The sequence below is a fragment of the Poecilia mexicana genome, unplaced genomic scaffold, assembly GCF_051168715.1.
Source record: "Poecilia mexicana isolate PSO_F unplaced genomic scaffold, ASM5116871v1 scaffold_2, whole genome shotgun sequence".
NCBI classification, from domain to species: Eukaryota; Metazoa; Chordata; class Actinopteri; order Cyprinodontiformes; family Poeciliidae; genus Poecilia; species Poecilia mexicana.
The window spans coordinates 21,072,296-21,086,640 of record NW_028263371.1 but is presented as its reverse complement, the minus strand read 5'-3'; the positions used below and the strand labels follow the sequence as shown (position 1 = coordinate 21,086,640).

The 14,345-nt window shown below is 38.4% G+C and overlaps 1 protein-coding gene and 1 long non-coding RNA gene across 3 annotated transcripts; one reads left to right on the top strand and one right to left on the bottom strand.

The window, feature by feature from the left end:
• Window positions 1-25: 25 nt before the first annotated feature.
• LOC106906056 (protein NLRC3-like) lies at window positions 26-13,947 on the bottom strand. The gene is made up of 12 exons (XM_088003744.1): window positions 13,463-13,947; window positions 11,815-11,939; window positions 11,281-11,370; window positions 9,821-9,910; window positions 9,348-9,426; window positions 8,996-9,215; window positions 6,364-8,149; window positions 6,111-6,284; window positions 5,335-5,508; window positions 3,910-4,083; window positions 3,037-3,083; window positions 26-2,897 (listed from the first exon to the last, which is right to left on the bottom strand). Exons 2-12 carry the CDS (start codon window positions 11,901-11,903, stop codon window positions 2,371-2,373), a joined length of 3,450 nt encoding a protein of 1,149 aa, XP_087859870.1. The 5' UTR covers window positions 11,904-11,939; window positions 13,463-13,947; the 3' UTR covers window positions 26-2,370.
• LOC148160579 (uncharacterized) lies at window positions 12,751-14,337 on the top strand. Of its 2 annotated transcripts, none has more exons than XR_015762348.1 (2): window positions 12,751-12,891; window positions 13,997-14,337. It is a non-coding gene; the product is annotated as an uncharacterized LOC148160579 (long non-coding RNA). The 2 variants fall into 2 exon arrangements; XR_015762349.1 differs by lacking the exon at window positions 12,751-12,891 and adding an exon at window positions 13,345-13,557.
• Window positions 14,338-14,345: the final 8 nt, after the last annotated feature.

Genomic DNA, 14,345 nt, shown 5'->3' with positions numbered 1-14,345 from the left:
AAAAACAGGAATGAGTGGGCGTGGCTTCTGTTGATAAAGTTTATTACACTTGATAGAAACCGATAGGACAATATTTAGTCAATAATTTATGTGCAGTTAATGTTTCATACCTGCTTCACATATTTAGGTTGCAAATAATACATTTTGCATGAAAATAATTTTTAGTTCTCAGTTTCCAGATGAAGAAATACTGCAAGTTTTTACAAAAGACAATTTTTATATCAGTGGGGAAGCATTAAAAACTTCTCTAAATAGGTTTATTTCACATACAGTTTAAACAAACAGCAGGCAATTTTAACAAATTCTGGCCATGCTGAACTCAAGAAGTTAAGAGTTTAGAAGTTATGGTTGTAAAACTGATTTTCATAATAAAGTATCTGATGCTCAATATGTTTATCATGTGTCCTCAGGATGAATGTTGTTGTAAAGTAGAACAACATGTAAAAAATTGAAGTGAAGCAATATCAACAACCACAGCAGAGGGGATGAGGAGCTCTTTGCATCAGTCAGATGAAAACATTTCACTTTAAAACTAAAAAACCAAAATCAGGATTAAAACCAGCAGAGGAGATTCATGAACAGTTCCCTCTAAATCCAGCAGGACGTTTGAACAGACGCCTCCTTTCTTTTCAGTTACTTGATTTCTGGGTCATTGCATTGGATCATGCAGTTCACATTTAAACCACCAGATGGAGACAAAAAACAATAATGAGTACAGGCAATTATCCATTTGAAACATTGTTTACATCGAAGCCTTAAACTGAGAGCACCATAGATCGCGATGCTTATCGAGTATCGAGTTTAGTTTCAGGATTAGAGCAGATTTATGTGAAGAGATGAAATTACAACAATGGATGGTATTACAATGGATATCAGATTAATTGTACACACTGATGCAAAAATAATACATAAATAAATAGTAGAAACTTCTTAGAGAAAAAAAACACACAACAAAAAACACCTTCAATATCATCTGATGGAATAAATGGGAATGAAGCTCAGAGTAAATATCAGTGTCTACACCTACAGTGGCTTTCAAAAGTATTCATACCCTTGAAATTGTTCCATATTTTGTCACATTACAAGCACAAACACGTTTCAACACTGTGTGGAACCACCTTTTGCTGATTCCACTTGCTAGTCTTTAGGGTTTGTCTCTACCAGCTTTAACCGTCTAATTACTGAAGTATTTTTCCCCATTCTTCCTTTTCAAACAGATCAAGCTAAGGCAAATTAAATGGAGAGCATATGGGAACTGCAGTTTTCAGATGTTGCCACAGATTCTCAATTGACTTAAGGTCTGGACTTTGACAGGGCCATTACAACATATGAATATATTTTGTTTTGAACCACTACATTGTAGCCCGACTCTGTATTCAGGGTGGTTGTCCTGCTGCAAGCTTCACTTCCGCTCCAGTCTTTTCATTCTGTATTTGGCTCTCTCCATCTTCCCTGTCCCGGCTGAAGAGAAGCACCTTCAGAGCATGATGCTGCCACCACCACCATGTTTGACAGTGGGGATGGTGTGTTCAGTGACCTGCAGCGTTAGTTCTCATAGTGTTTTGGCCAAAACGTTTAGTTTGGTTCTGCTCTGACCAACTAACTAATAGTTTTCCCTGTGGACAGATTGGTTTGGTCCAGAGTCAACATGGCCTCTTGGCTGCATCTCTGGTCTGCGCTTTCCTTGTTCAGCTGGACGTTTAGCTGCACAGTTTATAATTGGACCAAACTTTTCCATTTCCAGATGATGGATTGAACAGTGTTCTGTTCAAAGCTTGAGGAATCTTTTCATTGACTAAGTCTGCTTTAAACTTCTCCACAGCTTCCTCCCTGACCTCTCTGCCATGTTCCTTGGACTTCATGTTGCTGTTTTCTCTGAATCTCTGAGGCGTCACAGAGCAGCTGGATTGAACTGAGATTAGATTAGATCACACACAGCTGGACTCTGTTTAGTCATTTGCAGTCATCAGGAAACTTCTGGAGGAAATTGGTTGGACTCAACAAAAGAGGACTGAATGCTTTTGCGAACCACATTTTTCAGTTTATTTGTAAAATGTTTTGAATCGTGGATAATTTTCTTTCTACTTCACAATTGGAAACCACTTTGTGTTAAACTTTCACATTAAATTAAAATGAAATTTATGTTTGTAATGTGACAAAATATGGAAAAGTTCAAGGGGTGTGAAAACTTTTGCAAGCCACTATTTATGCATTTCAGTAGCTGCTGCAAATCACCATCTGCTTGATGTAATATGTAGTGCTATGGAGGATTATTATTACTACACCTCTCATCCAAGATAAACTAATTTAGGGGTTTGTAACAGTTTCTAGAGTACTCTAATTTGTTAGTGTTTCCAAGACACAAGATCTTTATATGTGTAACAAAATCACTGAGGAATTAATGGACAATGTGAATCCAGGAATCAGAGATTCAGTGAATTTGGTGTTGAAGGTGTGAAGGTGGATCAGTGAATCAGAGGAGACTCTGAAGAAGGACAGGATGCCAGCAGGACAGTCCACATACACGGCTACTCTGTGAGAGACAGAGGAGGAGGAGATGGGTGTAGCGTTCTTATTATGCCAAGCAGTGTAACCATCACTATCAGAGCAGCTCAGACTCCAGGACTGGTTGTTAAACCCAAACACACTGTTTTCACTACATCCCTTCCTTCTGGTTGCTCTGTAGCTCATTGATATTCGGACATCTCCTTTCCACTCCACCTCCCAGTAACCACGACCAGTCAGACGATTTCTGCACAGCAGCTGATTACAATCAAATCTGTCTGAATGTTCAGGATGTGGCTGAAGCTCCTCCACACGTGTCGCCTTCCTGTTGCTGTCAGACAGTTTAAGTTTTCTGCTCACTGTGTCTGTGTCAAATGTGAGTTGACAGGAATCTGATGGAGAGAACAAACACAATCCAGCTGCAGATATTGATTATTTGTTGACACGTGATGACTCCTGAATGAGTGACGTGACAGTTTGAAGATGGTTGAATGTGAGCTGCTTTATGAATCAACCGATAAACACACTTACACTTCCTCAGATCTTTCTGTAACCATCCGACACCAACAGGCTCCAAACTGTAAGAAGAAGGGAGGTCAGAACATTATTGTTTGATATAAACTGTTACAAAATGTGGCTGAAGATGATTTATAGAGTAAATATTGTTTCTTATGTGTATATGAGAAAAAGGGAATTACGTTTATCAAGTGTACCAGTGACAACAATTTGATATAATTGTATAAGGACTAAAGGAAGATTTTTTTAAACCAAACTGTCTTTGTCAAGAGGTGTGTGGAAACGCAGGATGACAAAACCGCCTTATTTGTTAAAGGTGCAGTATGTAACTTTTATAATTAAAAAAAATATCTGTCTCCCTAAACGCCTCCCTGAGCTGCCATTGCTTCTTGAAGAAATGCACCAAAACAACCAATTGGAGCCAGGATGAAGGTTTAAGCCATCAATCAATTTGTGTTCTCACTGCTGAATGTGCTAGTGGCAGAAAAACAACTGACTGTTACAGGAAAATGTTTATCTGCAGTACTTAGTGACCATGATAACTTTATTTAGCAGCTCTCATGACTGAGTAGAATGAACTGGTCAATTGTCTGCTGGCTATTGTTTTATTTCTATTGTCTCTAGTTATGAGGGATGCAATGGCACATGTTGTTTCCCCACCAATCTACACAATTACAGGAACTGCCAATTCTTCAGAAATTTACAAATATTTACTGATTTGTATCCTTGCAAAATGTAAAATGCAGGTTATGCATTGATTTGGCGAAGACGATTAAACTATTGTAGTTCCTTTCAATTGAACAGTTGAGCAATCTCTATTTCCAGTCACCAGTTGGGCTGAATTTGTATTTAAGCACGGATATTAGACCAGTTTGGTGCTCTCCATACCTGAGAGTATCCAGTCCACAACGTGGATCCTCCAGTCTTTCTGTCAGCAGCTTCACTGCTTTCTCTCCTGGATGGTTGTAGCTGAGGTCCAGCTCTCTCACACAGGAGGGGTCAGAGGTCAGAGCTGATACCAGAGAAACACAGCCCTCCTCAGCGATCCGACAGCCTGACAGCCTGCAGACACAGAACATGCATGACAGGCACCATAAACACAATGACCTGACACAACGTCAGGTCATTGTGTTTATCTTTAATTTCTCCAGGGCTAATCCATCCATCTTCAAAGAAATAAAAACTGTTTCTATGTTGAAATTTATTTGTACATACATTGGACCTCTACCTGTTCACAAATTTGGCTGCCATTTGCAAAGCAGCCAATCCAGAAGCAAAATTAATTTTTTTGTTTTATTCTTGGAGCTGACAAGGCTGTACCCCCAAAAGACATTAGAGATGTTACCATCTGTAGTAGTGCTAAGACAGTTTCCACTGTGGGTTTTAATGCTTTCTAATGTATATGTGGTGTTTAAACAATTCAAATGGGCAGCTCTAAGTATTTTGACAGGTGAATTTCAGGTGATTGCAGCTCCTGTCCCTTCTTCCAACCAGATGGTCAATATATATACCAGTTTGTCTGATGGTGACCTGAATGTGTGGAGGAGTGGACGACTGCCACACACGGAAACCTGATTCATGTCATTTGTCACATTATATCCTGAAACCAATGTCACACATTTACAGGACAAATACACAGTTTTTGAACAGAACACACATGAATGAGACATTATTTGTCACACACAGCAGGTACAAATGGTACACACTTTTGGTAGCTTCACACACATTCAGTGTTAAAGTTGGTTTGTGGCAACTGTCCCATTTCAGACTTATGTGAAATGTTCAACATGTCAATATGGGACATTAGGCACAGCTGACACTGGATTGGTGCATCCCAGCTGTCCAATTCAAATTAATGAAAATCATTTTCAGTGTTGCCACATGACACAGTCGGGTCATCACAACTTAAATTTTTTTCAAATGATATATCCAACGGGGCCATCTTCTCACCTCGATTCCAACACACTTGGTTCTGTGTCTTTGTCAGGTTCTTTGGGCCATTTTGTGTCCACACCTTTTCCTTTTTGCCCATAGTTGCTCATTTGGCCCAATTTTCCTGCCAAATAGGCAACATTCCCTAACCCGTGGTTCACTGTATACCACAATTACTGGTATCCATGATGCTGTTTGTACAAACCTTTCATTTTTGACAACAAGAATCCCTCCACACACATTGGGATGTATACCCTATGCAAATGTGTTTGAATCATGTGAAACATGTCAAAATATTCTAAAATAAAGTCACAAACAAATGTAAATAAAAAATCTTCTTACTAAAAATAACAGTTGCCCAATGTAAGTGTGTATCCTAACCTTAATGTTTCCAGTTTACAGTGTGGACTCTTCAGCCCATCAGACAGAAGCTTCACTCCTGAGTCCTGCAGGTCATTGTTGCTGAGGTCAAGCTCTCTGAGGCTGGAGGACTGGGAGCTGAGGACTGAAGCCAAACTCTCACAGCTTTTCTCAGTCAGGTTACAGAAGCTAAGTCTGCAAAAAACAAAAAACAAAACAAAAAAAAAACAAATCAAAGAAAAAAGAAAGCCGACAAGAAAGAAAGAAATAATCTCTGGTTTAATTGGGTAATATTAAAGTTGCACTTTTCCTGGAAGTAAAGCCAATTCTGATCTCCATCTGAGGTGCAGATAAAGATAGTGGTACTTATCAATTAACTAAACATAATGTAGGTCAATATCACAGCTTGTGGGAAAACAATTAGACATTATATAACTGGCCTCCAGTGGGAAAATTTTGAGTTTTCTGAAATAATCTTAACTCTCTGAGTCTCCGACATTACAAGATGGAGGAATGAGATTCCCCTGGTCCAGAGGTTCCCATTTTTTGTGACTTCAGACCTGATATGGTTTGGAATATTGATCTCATGTGACAGGCACTCTTTGAAAGATTGAACAATATAAATAAAGGACCATTACATTTGTTGTCTTATCTTACTTGTCATGAAAACACTAAGAGCACTAACAAGACCCAGGCCTGGCTGCTCATCTATTAATCCCCGAGGATTAATAGATGAGCATTCGATAACCTTAACAAATATTTAAAAACATATGTTCATAGACACCAAATACACTAACCTGAGAGCTTCCAGTTGAAGGTTCTGACTCTCCAGTTCAGACCACAGCAGGTTCACCCCTGAATCCAGCAGTTTATTGTTGCTGAGGTCTAACTCTCTTAGACTTGACCACTGATCGCCTATAACTGGTGCCAACATTTTGCAGCTTTGCTCTGTGAGCTCACAACCACTCAGTCTGGAAAGAGAGACAAACAGATTACTTTAGTTGTTTGTCCTTTTTGTTGACAAGATGGTGTATTTGAAATAAAACTCACATAGCTTTTTTGGAGACTTTGACCAAAGGAAGAAGCCTGAGAAAAGCCTCCTCTGAAGCAGAGTATTTCTTCAGGTCAAACACATCCAGATCTTTCTCTGATGACAATAAGATGAAGACCAGAGCTGACCACTGAGCTGGAGACAGTTTTTCTTTGAAGTGACTTCCTGATCTCAGGGACTGTTGGATCTCCTCCACCAGAGAATGATCATTCAGTTCATTCAGACAGTGGAACAAGTTGATGCTTTTTTCTACAGAGAGCTGCTCACCAATCCTTTTTATGATGTACTTGGCTGATTCCTGACTGGTTGTACTTTCAGTCGGTAAAATCAGACCTTTTAGGAGAGTGTGATTGGTCTGCAGTGAAAGACCCAGAAGGAAGCGAAGAAACAAATCCAGATGACCATTTGTACTCTGTAAGGCCTTGTTCACAGCATTCTGGTGGAGCTGAGCTAATTTTGGATACTTTAAGACTGTGGGTTTCTTGGATGTTTGACCTTCTTTTATCAGATCAACACTAGAGTTGATGAAGGTCAGATGAACATGAAGAGCAGCCAGAAACTCCTGAACACTCAGATGGATGAAGCAGAACACCTTGTCCTGGTACAGCCCTCTCTCCTCTCTAAAGATCTGTGTGAACACTCCTGAGTACACTGAGGCTGCTCTGATATCGATGCCACACTCTGTCAGGTCTGATTCATAGAAGATCAGGTTTCCTTTCTGCAGCTGATCAAAAGCCAGTTTTCCCAGAGACTCAATCATCTTCCTGCTCTCTGGACTCCAGTGTGGATCTGTTTCAGATCCTCCATCATACTTGACCTTCTTCACTTTGGTCTGAACCACCAGGAAGTGGATATACAGTTCAGTCAGAGTCTTTGGGAGTACGGCTCTCTGGTTGGTGTTCAACAAATCCTCCAGAACTGTAGCAGTGATCCAGCAGAAGACTGGGATGTGACACATGATGTGGAGACTCCTTGATGACTTGAGGTGGGAGATGATAATGTTGGCCTGCTCTTTATCTCTGAATCTCTTCCTGAAGTACTCCTCCTTCTGGGGGTCAGTGAACCCTTTGACCTCTGTCACCATGCCAACAGACAGAGGAGGGATCTGATTGGCTGCTGCAGGTCGTGTGGTTATCCAGAGGAGAGCAGAGGGAAGCAGTTTCCCCCTGATGAGGTTTGTCAGCAGAACATCCACTGAGCTGGACTCTGTAGCATCAGTCAGGATCTCCTTGTTGTTGAAGTCCAGAGGAAGTCGACTCTCATCCAGGCCATCAAAGATGAACAGAACCTGGAACTGTTCAAAGTTACTGATTCCTTTGGTTTCAGTAAAGAAGTGATGAATCAGTTCCACCAAGCTGAACTTTTTCTCTTTCAGCACATTCAGCTCTCTGAAGGTGAATGGAAATATGAACTGGATGTTCTGGTTGGTTTTGTCTTCAGCCCAGTCCAAAGTGAACTTCTGTGTTAAGACTGTTTTCCCAATACCAGCCACTCCCTTTGTCATCACTGTTCTGATTGGTTGATCTCTTCCAGATGGGACTCTAAAGATGTCTTCTCTTCTGATTGTTGTTTCTGGTCTGTGTGGTTTCCTGGATGCTGTTTCAATCTGTCTGACCTCATGTTCATCATTGACCTCTCCAGTTCCTCCCTCTGTGATGTAGAGCTCTGTGTAGATCTGGTTCAGGAGGGCTGGACTTCCTGCTTTAGCGATTCCCTCAAACACACACTGGAACTTCTTCTTCAGGGAGGATTTTAGGTTTTGTTGACATGCAGAAGGAAGCAGCTCTATAGGGACAAAAGATAAGATCATTAATGTTATTTCTACATTTTTAATTCGGTTCATTTTATTTACAGCTAAAACCAGGTGTTTTTACATAGAAGTAATTTTTTAACCCTAACTGACCTAAAATTGGAAAAAGTTAGTCTTATTTTCTGTCCTATATGCCTAGAAATGGTTTCAGTTGAAACAGTGAAGGTGATTTTGTCACGTTGTGATATCAGCAAGAGGATTTAGGTTAGATATGGGGAAAAATAAAATTCTTCTTTTTTTCCTGTTAGACGACTAACAGGGAGAAACCCTCACTTAGACAAATCAGGGTGACCAGCTCTGAGCCAAAACTCACATTCAACTTCAACACCTGCCACACCAAAGAAATAAACAAGCTGTTGGTACCAAAACAATTCCACCGACTCCACTTCCAAGGACAAAGTGACAAAGCAACCAGCTCAAACTGTAACATTTCATGGGAATAGCACTGAAAAACAGATTCACTGCACTTCAACAGAACCCCGGTGGGAAGCCTTGCCTTCAAACGTCAACAACAGATATGAGGCAAGATCAACACATCAAGTTTCACTGCTAGCACATGGAGACCACTGCAAACCAAACACATTTCCTCTGTTCATAGTATATTGAGCTTGACGTTCATATTCTGAGGATGTCTACTGAGCCAAGACAATTCCATGAATTTATCACAACTCTATGAGGTCAGCCAACATCTTCCAGAGGACCCAGCTGTGTGCTCTGGATTCTGACCTTTTACTTCAAATATTAATTAGGATTTAATGAGCACATCCTTCTCAGGTGATTATAACATGGTGCAGATTTATGTGTTGTAGAAATCCTCTTACTGCTCTGCAGACGATCAGCCAGCTCCTCCTGCTTCATCCTTCTCAGGAAGTTCAGGGTGATCTTCACTAATGCGTCTTTGCTGTTTCTCCTCTGCTCTTCATCCTCCAACATTTCCTCACCCTCCTTCTCACTCTCAAAATATGAGTCATTTGAACTCAGGACCTTCTGTATCTTCTTCAGCTCATTCTTCACAAAAGTGACAATGTTTTCCTCCAGCAGCTGCAACAGAATAAAAAGTAAAATATAAATTAGACTAAAGACCAACACCAGGTCCATGTTGGACAAACGACAGACTGAAGATCCTCTGATCTACAAAGCCTGAAGATGACTGAACATAGCTGATGTTCAGACCATAAATATGGAGTCCAGCTGAGTTTGATGCTGCTGTGCAGACGGATCAGTGGGAACTTCTGAGCTCTCCTGGTCAAATCTGTGGAGGAACCAGGAATAAATGATGGTTGATTCTGATGGTTATTGGGGAACAATAATTTCTAGCCCCCAAATGACCACAAAACTCAGAGTAAAATACAGTAAAAGATACATTGAAACATACAACATAATACATACATCATAGCATTTTAACATAACATCCACTATTAGGAATTGCTAGAAACTGAAGATGTTTTACAAAACATGACAATATTATATAGTATATATCCTGGAATAAATGCTTTGGAAATTAATATTTATCATTTGACTCCATCTTTATTTCAAATGTTACATTACTGACATACTACTATAATCTTAATACATTATATTCCAAGAAGATGAGAGAATAGTAAGATTACAGAATGAAACAGATTGAGGAGACAGGTATAGCTCACCTTTCTGCTGATGACTTGAAATCAATACCCATGTCCATTGAAAAACTGCTCTTTAAAGATACACAGCTGGGTTCTGGTTCTAGTGGTTTCCTATGAATGAAGATAGTTAGTTGATGTGTGAGCTGAGCTCTGACATGGAGAAGAGTCCTGGTGTTTCATCTATAAAGGTGTGTAGCTTACATACCAAGAGGTTCCACATTTACAGCAAAATGTGACAAAAAATAGAGGACATTTACTGCATCTGAGGTTTTCCTATCAGTTTCTAAAATATGTTACATTATGTTATAAGGCTAAATGTGGCTCAGTTTCATAATTTGCAGTTAAGGAATAAAAGCTTAAAATCATAAACACATTGGGGTTAAATAACACTGAATGGAGTCAGATTTCAGTGTATTTTAGTGAGTTTGAATGGAACAAATAAACCCAACAGTGTGACCAATTAAGTAACAGGATTTAACAAGAGGAACCAGCAAGGAGTGACTGAGAATGAGTCCTACATTTACTGAGGAGCTTAATTACTGAACAAGGAACCAATGAATGACTGAAAAGGTTCCAGGTTGAGGAGAGAAAGAGAGAGAGAGAATGACAATGGGGGCGAGGGAGAGTACACTCACTGAGTAACTAGAAAAATTAATCTAACACTAACAAATAACTAAACAATCCAAAAGTTACAAAACTAGTTACTAAAGAATTGAACTCAAGTAAAACAGAAACAAAAATGATCTAATCAAAGAAAGAGAGTAAGGAACACAGAATAATAATGAAACTAGAATCACAGTTTGAGTCGGTGACTAACGCATTGCTACTCGTCACTACTGGGGAGTAAGAGATGACCGTACAAGTTAAACTTCTTTATTGATACTCAGTACATAAGAATACATTTTAACAGAGTCAAAGTCCAAAGAGGACACCTACTGGATGATTCAATGTACTACAGATAATTAGAGATTGTTCCTATATGGTGAAGTTTCACTTCTAGTTTAAAGTTTATAGCAGCAAGGTATACAAATGTTAATGCAAAATAAAATCTATTCTGTCTTTAAACTATGCCCAAAATAAGATAACTCCAAGACCAAGACCAACAAGGTCATGTCTGTTTCCAGGAGGCCCAACTCTGATGTTTGTAGTATTAACAACCCAACTTTCCTCTTTTTAGAGGAACATATTTTATTTAATTATTTTGTGAAATATGCTACAACAGACAAAATAATACATACAACATTTTTTCTATCCAGTATCAAGAATTACATTAAGCTGAAGATGTTTTACAAAAACATCATAATATTTTAGTTCAAATATCCTGAAATAAAATATTTTTGTGTGAAATTAATATTTATCATTTTACTCCATGTTTGGAGTCATATTGCTGACATGTAACTATAATATTAATATATTATATTCAAAGCAGAGAATATTGAGATTGCAGAATGAAACAGATTGGGGGGACGGGTATAGCTCACCTTTCTGCTGCTGATTTAAAATCAATACCCTTGTCCATTGAAAAACTGCTCTCATTAGACACACATCTGGATTCTGGGCCTGGTTGTTTCCTAAGAAAGAAGGTATTTAGTTGATGTGCTGAGATCTGACATTAAAGAAGAGTCCAGGGGTTTCATGTATAAACACGTGTAGCTTTCATACCGAGAGGTTGCAAGATTTACTGCTAAATGTTACAAAACTGCATCTAACTGAGGTTTTCCCATGATTTTCTAAAGTTTGTTACATTATTTATTTTCTGATGGCAAATGTGGTTCAGTTTCATCATTTACATAAGATATTAAAATCATATAAACATCTGGATTAGGTAACAATGAAATGAGTCAGATTCAGTGTATTTAGTTTTGATGCTCTGTAGTTGCTAAGTAATAAAAAATTGTGCATTACAGCACACTTTCATTTTTGTACTAGCCGAGTTATGTGTGTGGTGCAGATTTTATGTGCAAGCTCAGCGTTTCTACATGAGGCCCCTGGACTGTTAGAGGCGGTAATGTTACCTCTGAACTTTGCTCTGCTCTCCATCCTGATGAGTTTTAGAAGAAGGAACTTTGTCCTTTTTGTCTTCTCTGTCCTCACCCTGGTCCATGCTGCTCTGTGTAGATCAGCTCACTTCTACCTTTAACTGAGCAGGAAACACAGATGTTTTCATGGAGGACACAAAGAAGCCCTAAAGCTAAGTTTTCAAAGTAAAATCACAGACACCCTCTTATCTGAGCCGTACCAACTGCTCACAAATGCATCACAGAGAATAATCAATTACCTGCAGCACTTGAACACAATCAAACAGAAACAATAGTCATTTATAGATCAGAGATAATAAAATTGTAATATTTTTAACATCTCCTAGAGATATTAAAATGTAATATCTCTAGGAGGAAACTAGGAGATCCTCAGTGTTTCTACAGTAAGTTACATAAACTGACTGTTTGTGTTTCACTTGAATGAGATCCAACCTGCTCAGCAGCTCTTCATTTACTGAGCAGCTCTGAAAACACGGAGGGACTTTCTGCAAATCAACACCTCATGTAACCTGAACACAGCTTCGGGAAATTTCTTTGTCTTTATGACAGTTGAGCTCTGGTGAAACCTGAAGATGTCAAACTAGCAAAAATCCCATAAGGAAGAATTTTCAAAAAAAAAAAAAAAAATTATTAAGAAAAAAAAAAAAAAAAAAAAAAAAAAAAAAAAAAAAATATATATATATATATATATATATATATATATATATATATATATATATATATATATATATATATATATATATATATATCACATTGTTCATGATATTTTGGTCATTGTTCATCTTGTGCAGCGTTGCTAATAAAGTTCTGATGTAAAAAAAAAAAAAGTGACGCAGTTTCTTTGTCATCTCCAACCCTTTAAAAACGCCCTTGACTCTGTGTTTCCCTTATCAAACCCCAACCCCCTGAATCCACTAACCAATCAGCTGAGTCCACATAAGTCCGACTATGAATATCCAGAATCAGAACCAAACTTTTCTCCGAGCTCAGAGGTTCGGGGTCTGTCTAAAATTACACTGCGCCTGTAGTGGGAGATTTACGGCACAGTTCCAGGTGATGATTCTTTCAACCCTTTCACATCTTCTGCTCTGCAAGAATCAGACTTCAAGAATGTATTGTTTGTTTATGCATCATTTATTGTTGCTGTTTTATCAAACCATAACTAATAGAGCAGGTCTTCTTTCCTGAGACAGTGTATATTTACAGAACCCTGTTGGGAAATACAAGATCCACTCCTAGCATGTAATTTACACAAAATAATACTGAAAATGTGGGAAAACTTTAAGGAACTGTAAAAACGTAGTTTCTCATAAAGATACCACTTTAATGACATTCTTAAAATCTGAATAATGACCGCAGCTAACAGAGAAAATGTTTCATTTTCAGCTGAACTAGTGATGATTCAGAATTAAAATAAAGCTGCATAGGTGTACAATTTCGAATACCGTAAAACACAGTGTAGAAACGCAGTAAAGTCTCGGGTTATCGTCTAGGCCCGACCGCACTTTCCTCTCTAATATCGCACAGAGCCGTGAAGTTTGTCTGGTTCTGTCTGCTGGTTCGGCTGAAAAGAATCTTCATACAGCAGATTCTACCGAATCAAAGAGGAAAAACAAAATCTTACCTGAACTTTCAGGAGATCTTTATGGGGAGGTTTTTTTCTACGTCATAAACCAATGAAAGTGAAACTAGTTTTTCAGAGGAAGGAGGCGTTGAGTGGTCAGTATCACCTGGTTTCATATGGAGCCACGTCGTCTCTAATTTTACTAAATCTAAAGCATCTAATGAATAGTTTCCCTGTTCACAAAGTTTAAGGCAGCCAATTATGCAACAAGCTGTTAACGTTTAATTTGTGTTGCTGTCAGAGAAATATAACAGATCGTTTTAATTTTTAATGCTTCTTTCAACTTATTGATCAGAATTGTGATACGTTTTAACAACTTTAAACGTGAAGAAAAGAGAATAAATTAGAAAATGTATTTAGTATGTGATGTAAGATTGACTGAATTTGTTCAAGCTAATAATTTAAATCAGAAATAAAAGTGCTACTTATATAAACATCTAACTTCTAACAGAAACCTTCAGATAAATGTAATCTGAAATAAACCTCCAATAAGGGAACAATGAATTTCTGCTTTTATTTCCTGTTTTTCTGAAGAACCTCCTGGACCAATCAGCAGCAGAGCAGCATTGTTTGTTCTGGAACGAGGAGCGGTTCATCACGTGATTTCGAGGAAACCAAACTGCCCGTTTTACACCAACTTAATTCCTGCAGTTTGTGTTTTAACCACCAGATGGAGACAAATTAGATCCAATGAGGAGGAGTTCACGGTTCCTTTCAAAAAGTCGTGATTTCACTGGGGGAAGTTTCATCTGAATCCTCATTTTCAGTCTGAGTTTTATGCCTCAGACCGGCTCAGTGTAGATGAGAACCTGTCAGTATTATAATCATGTAATTATAATTTTACATGTTAAGATTAAAATAACATGGTTCTTTAAGGTCTTGT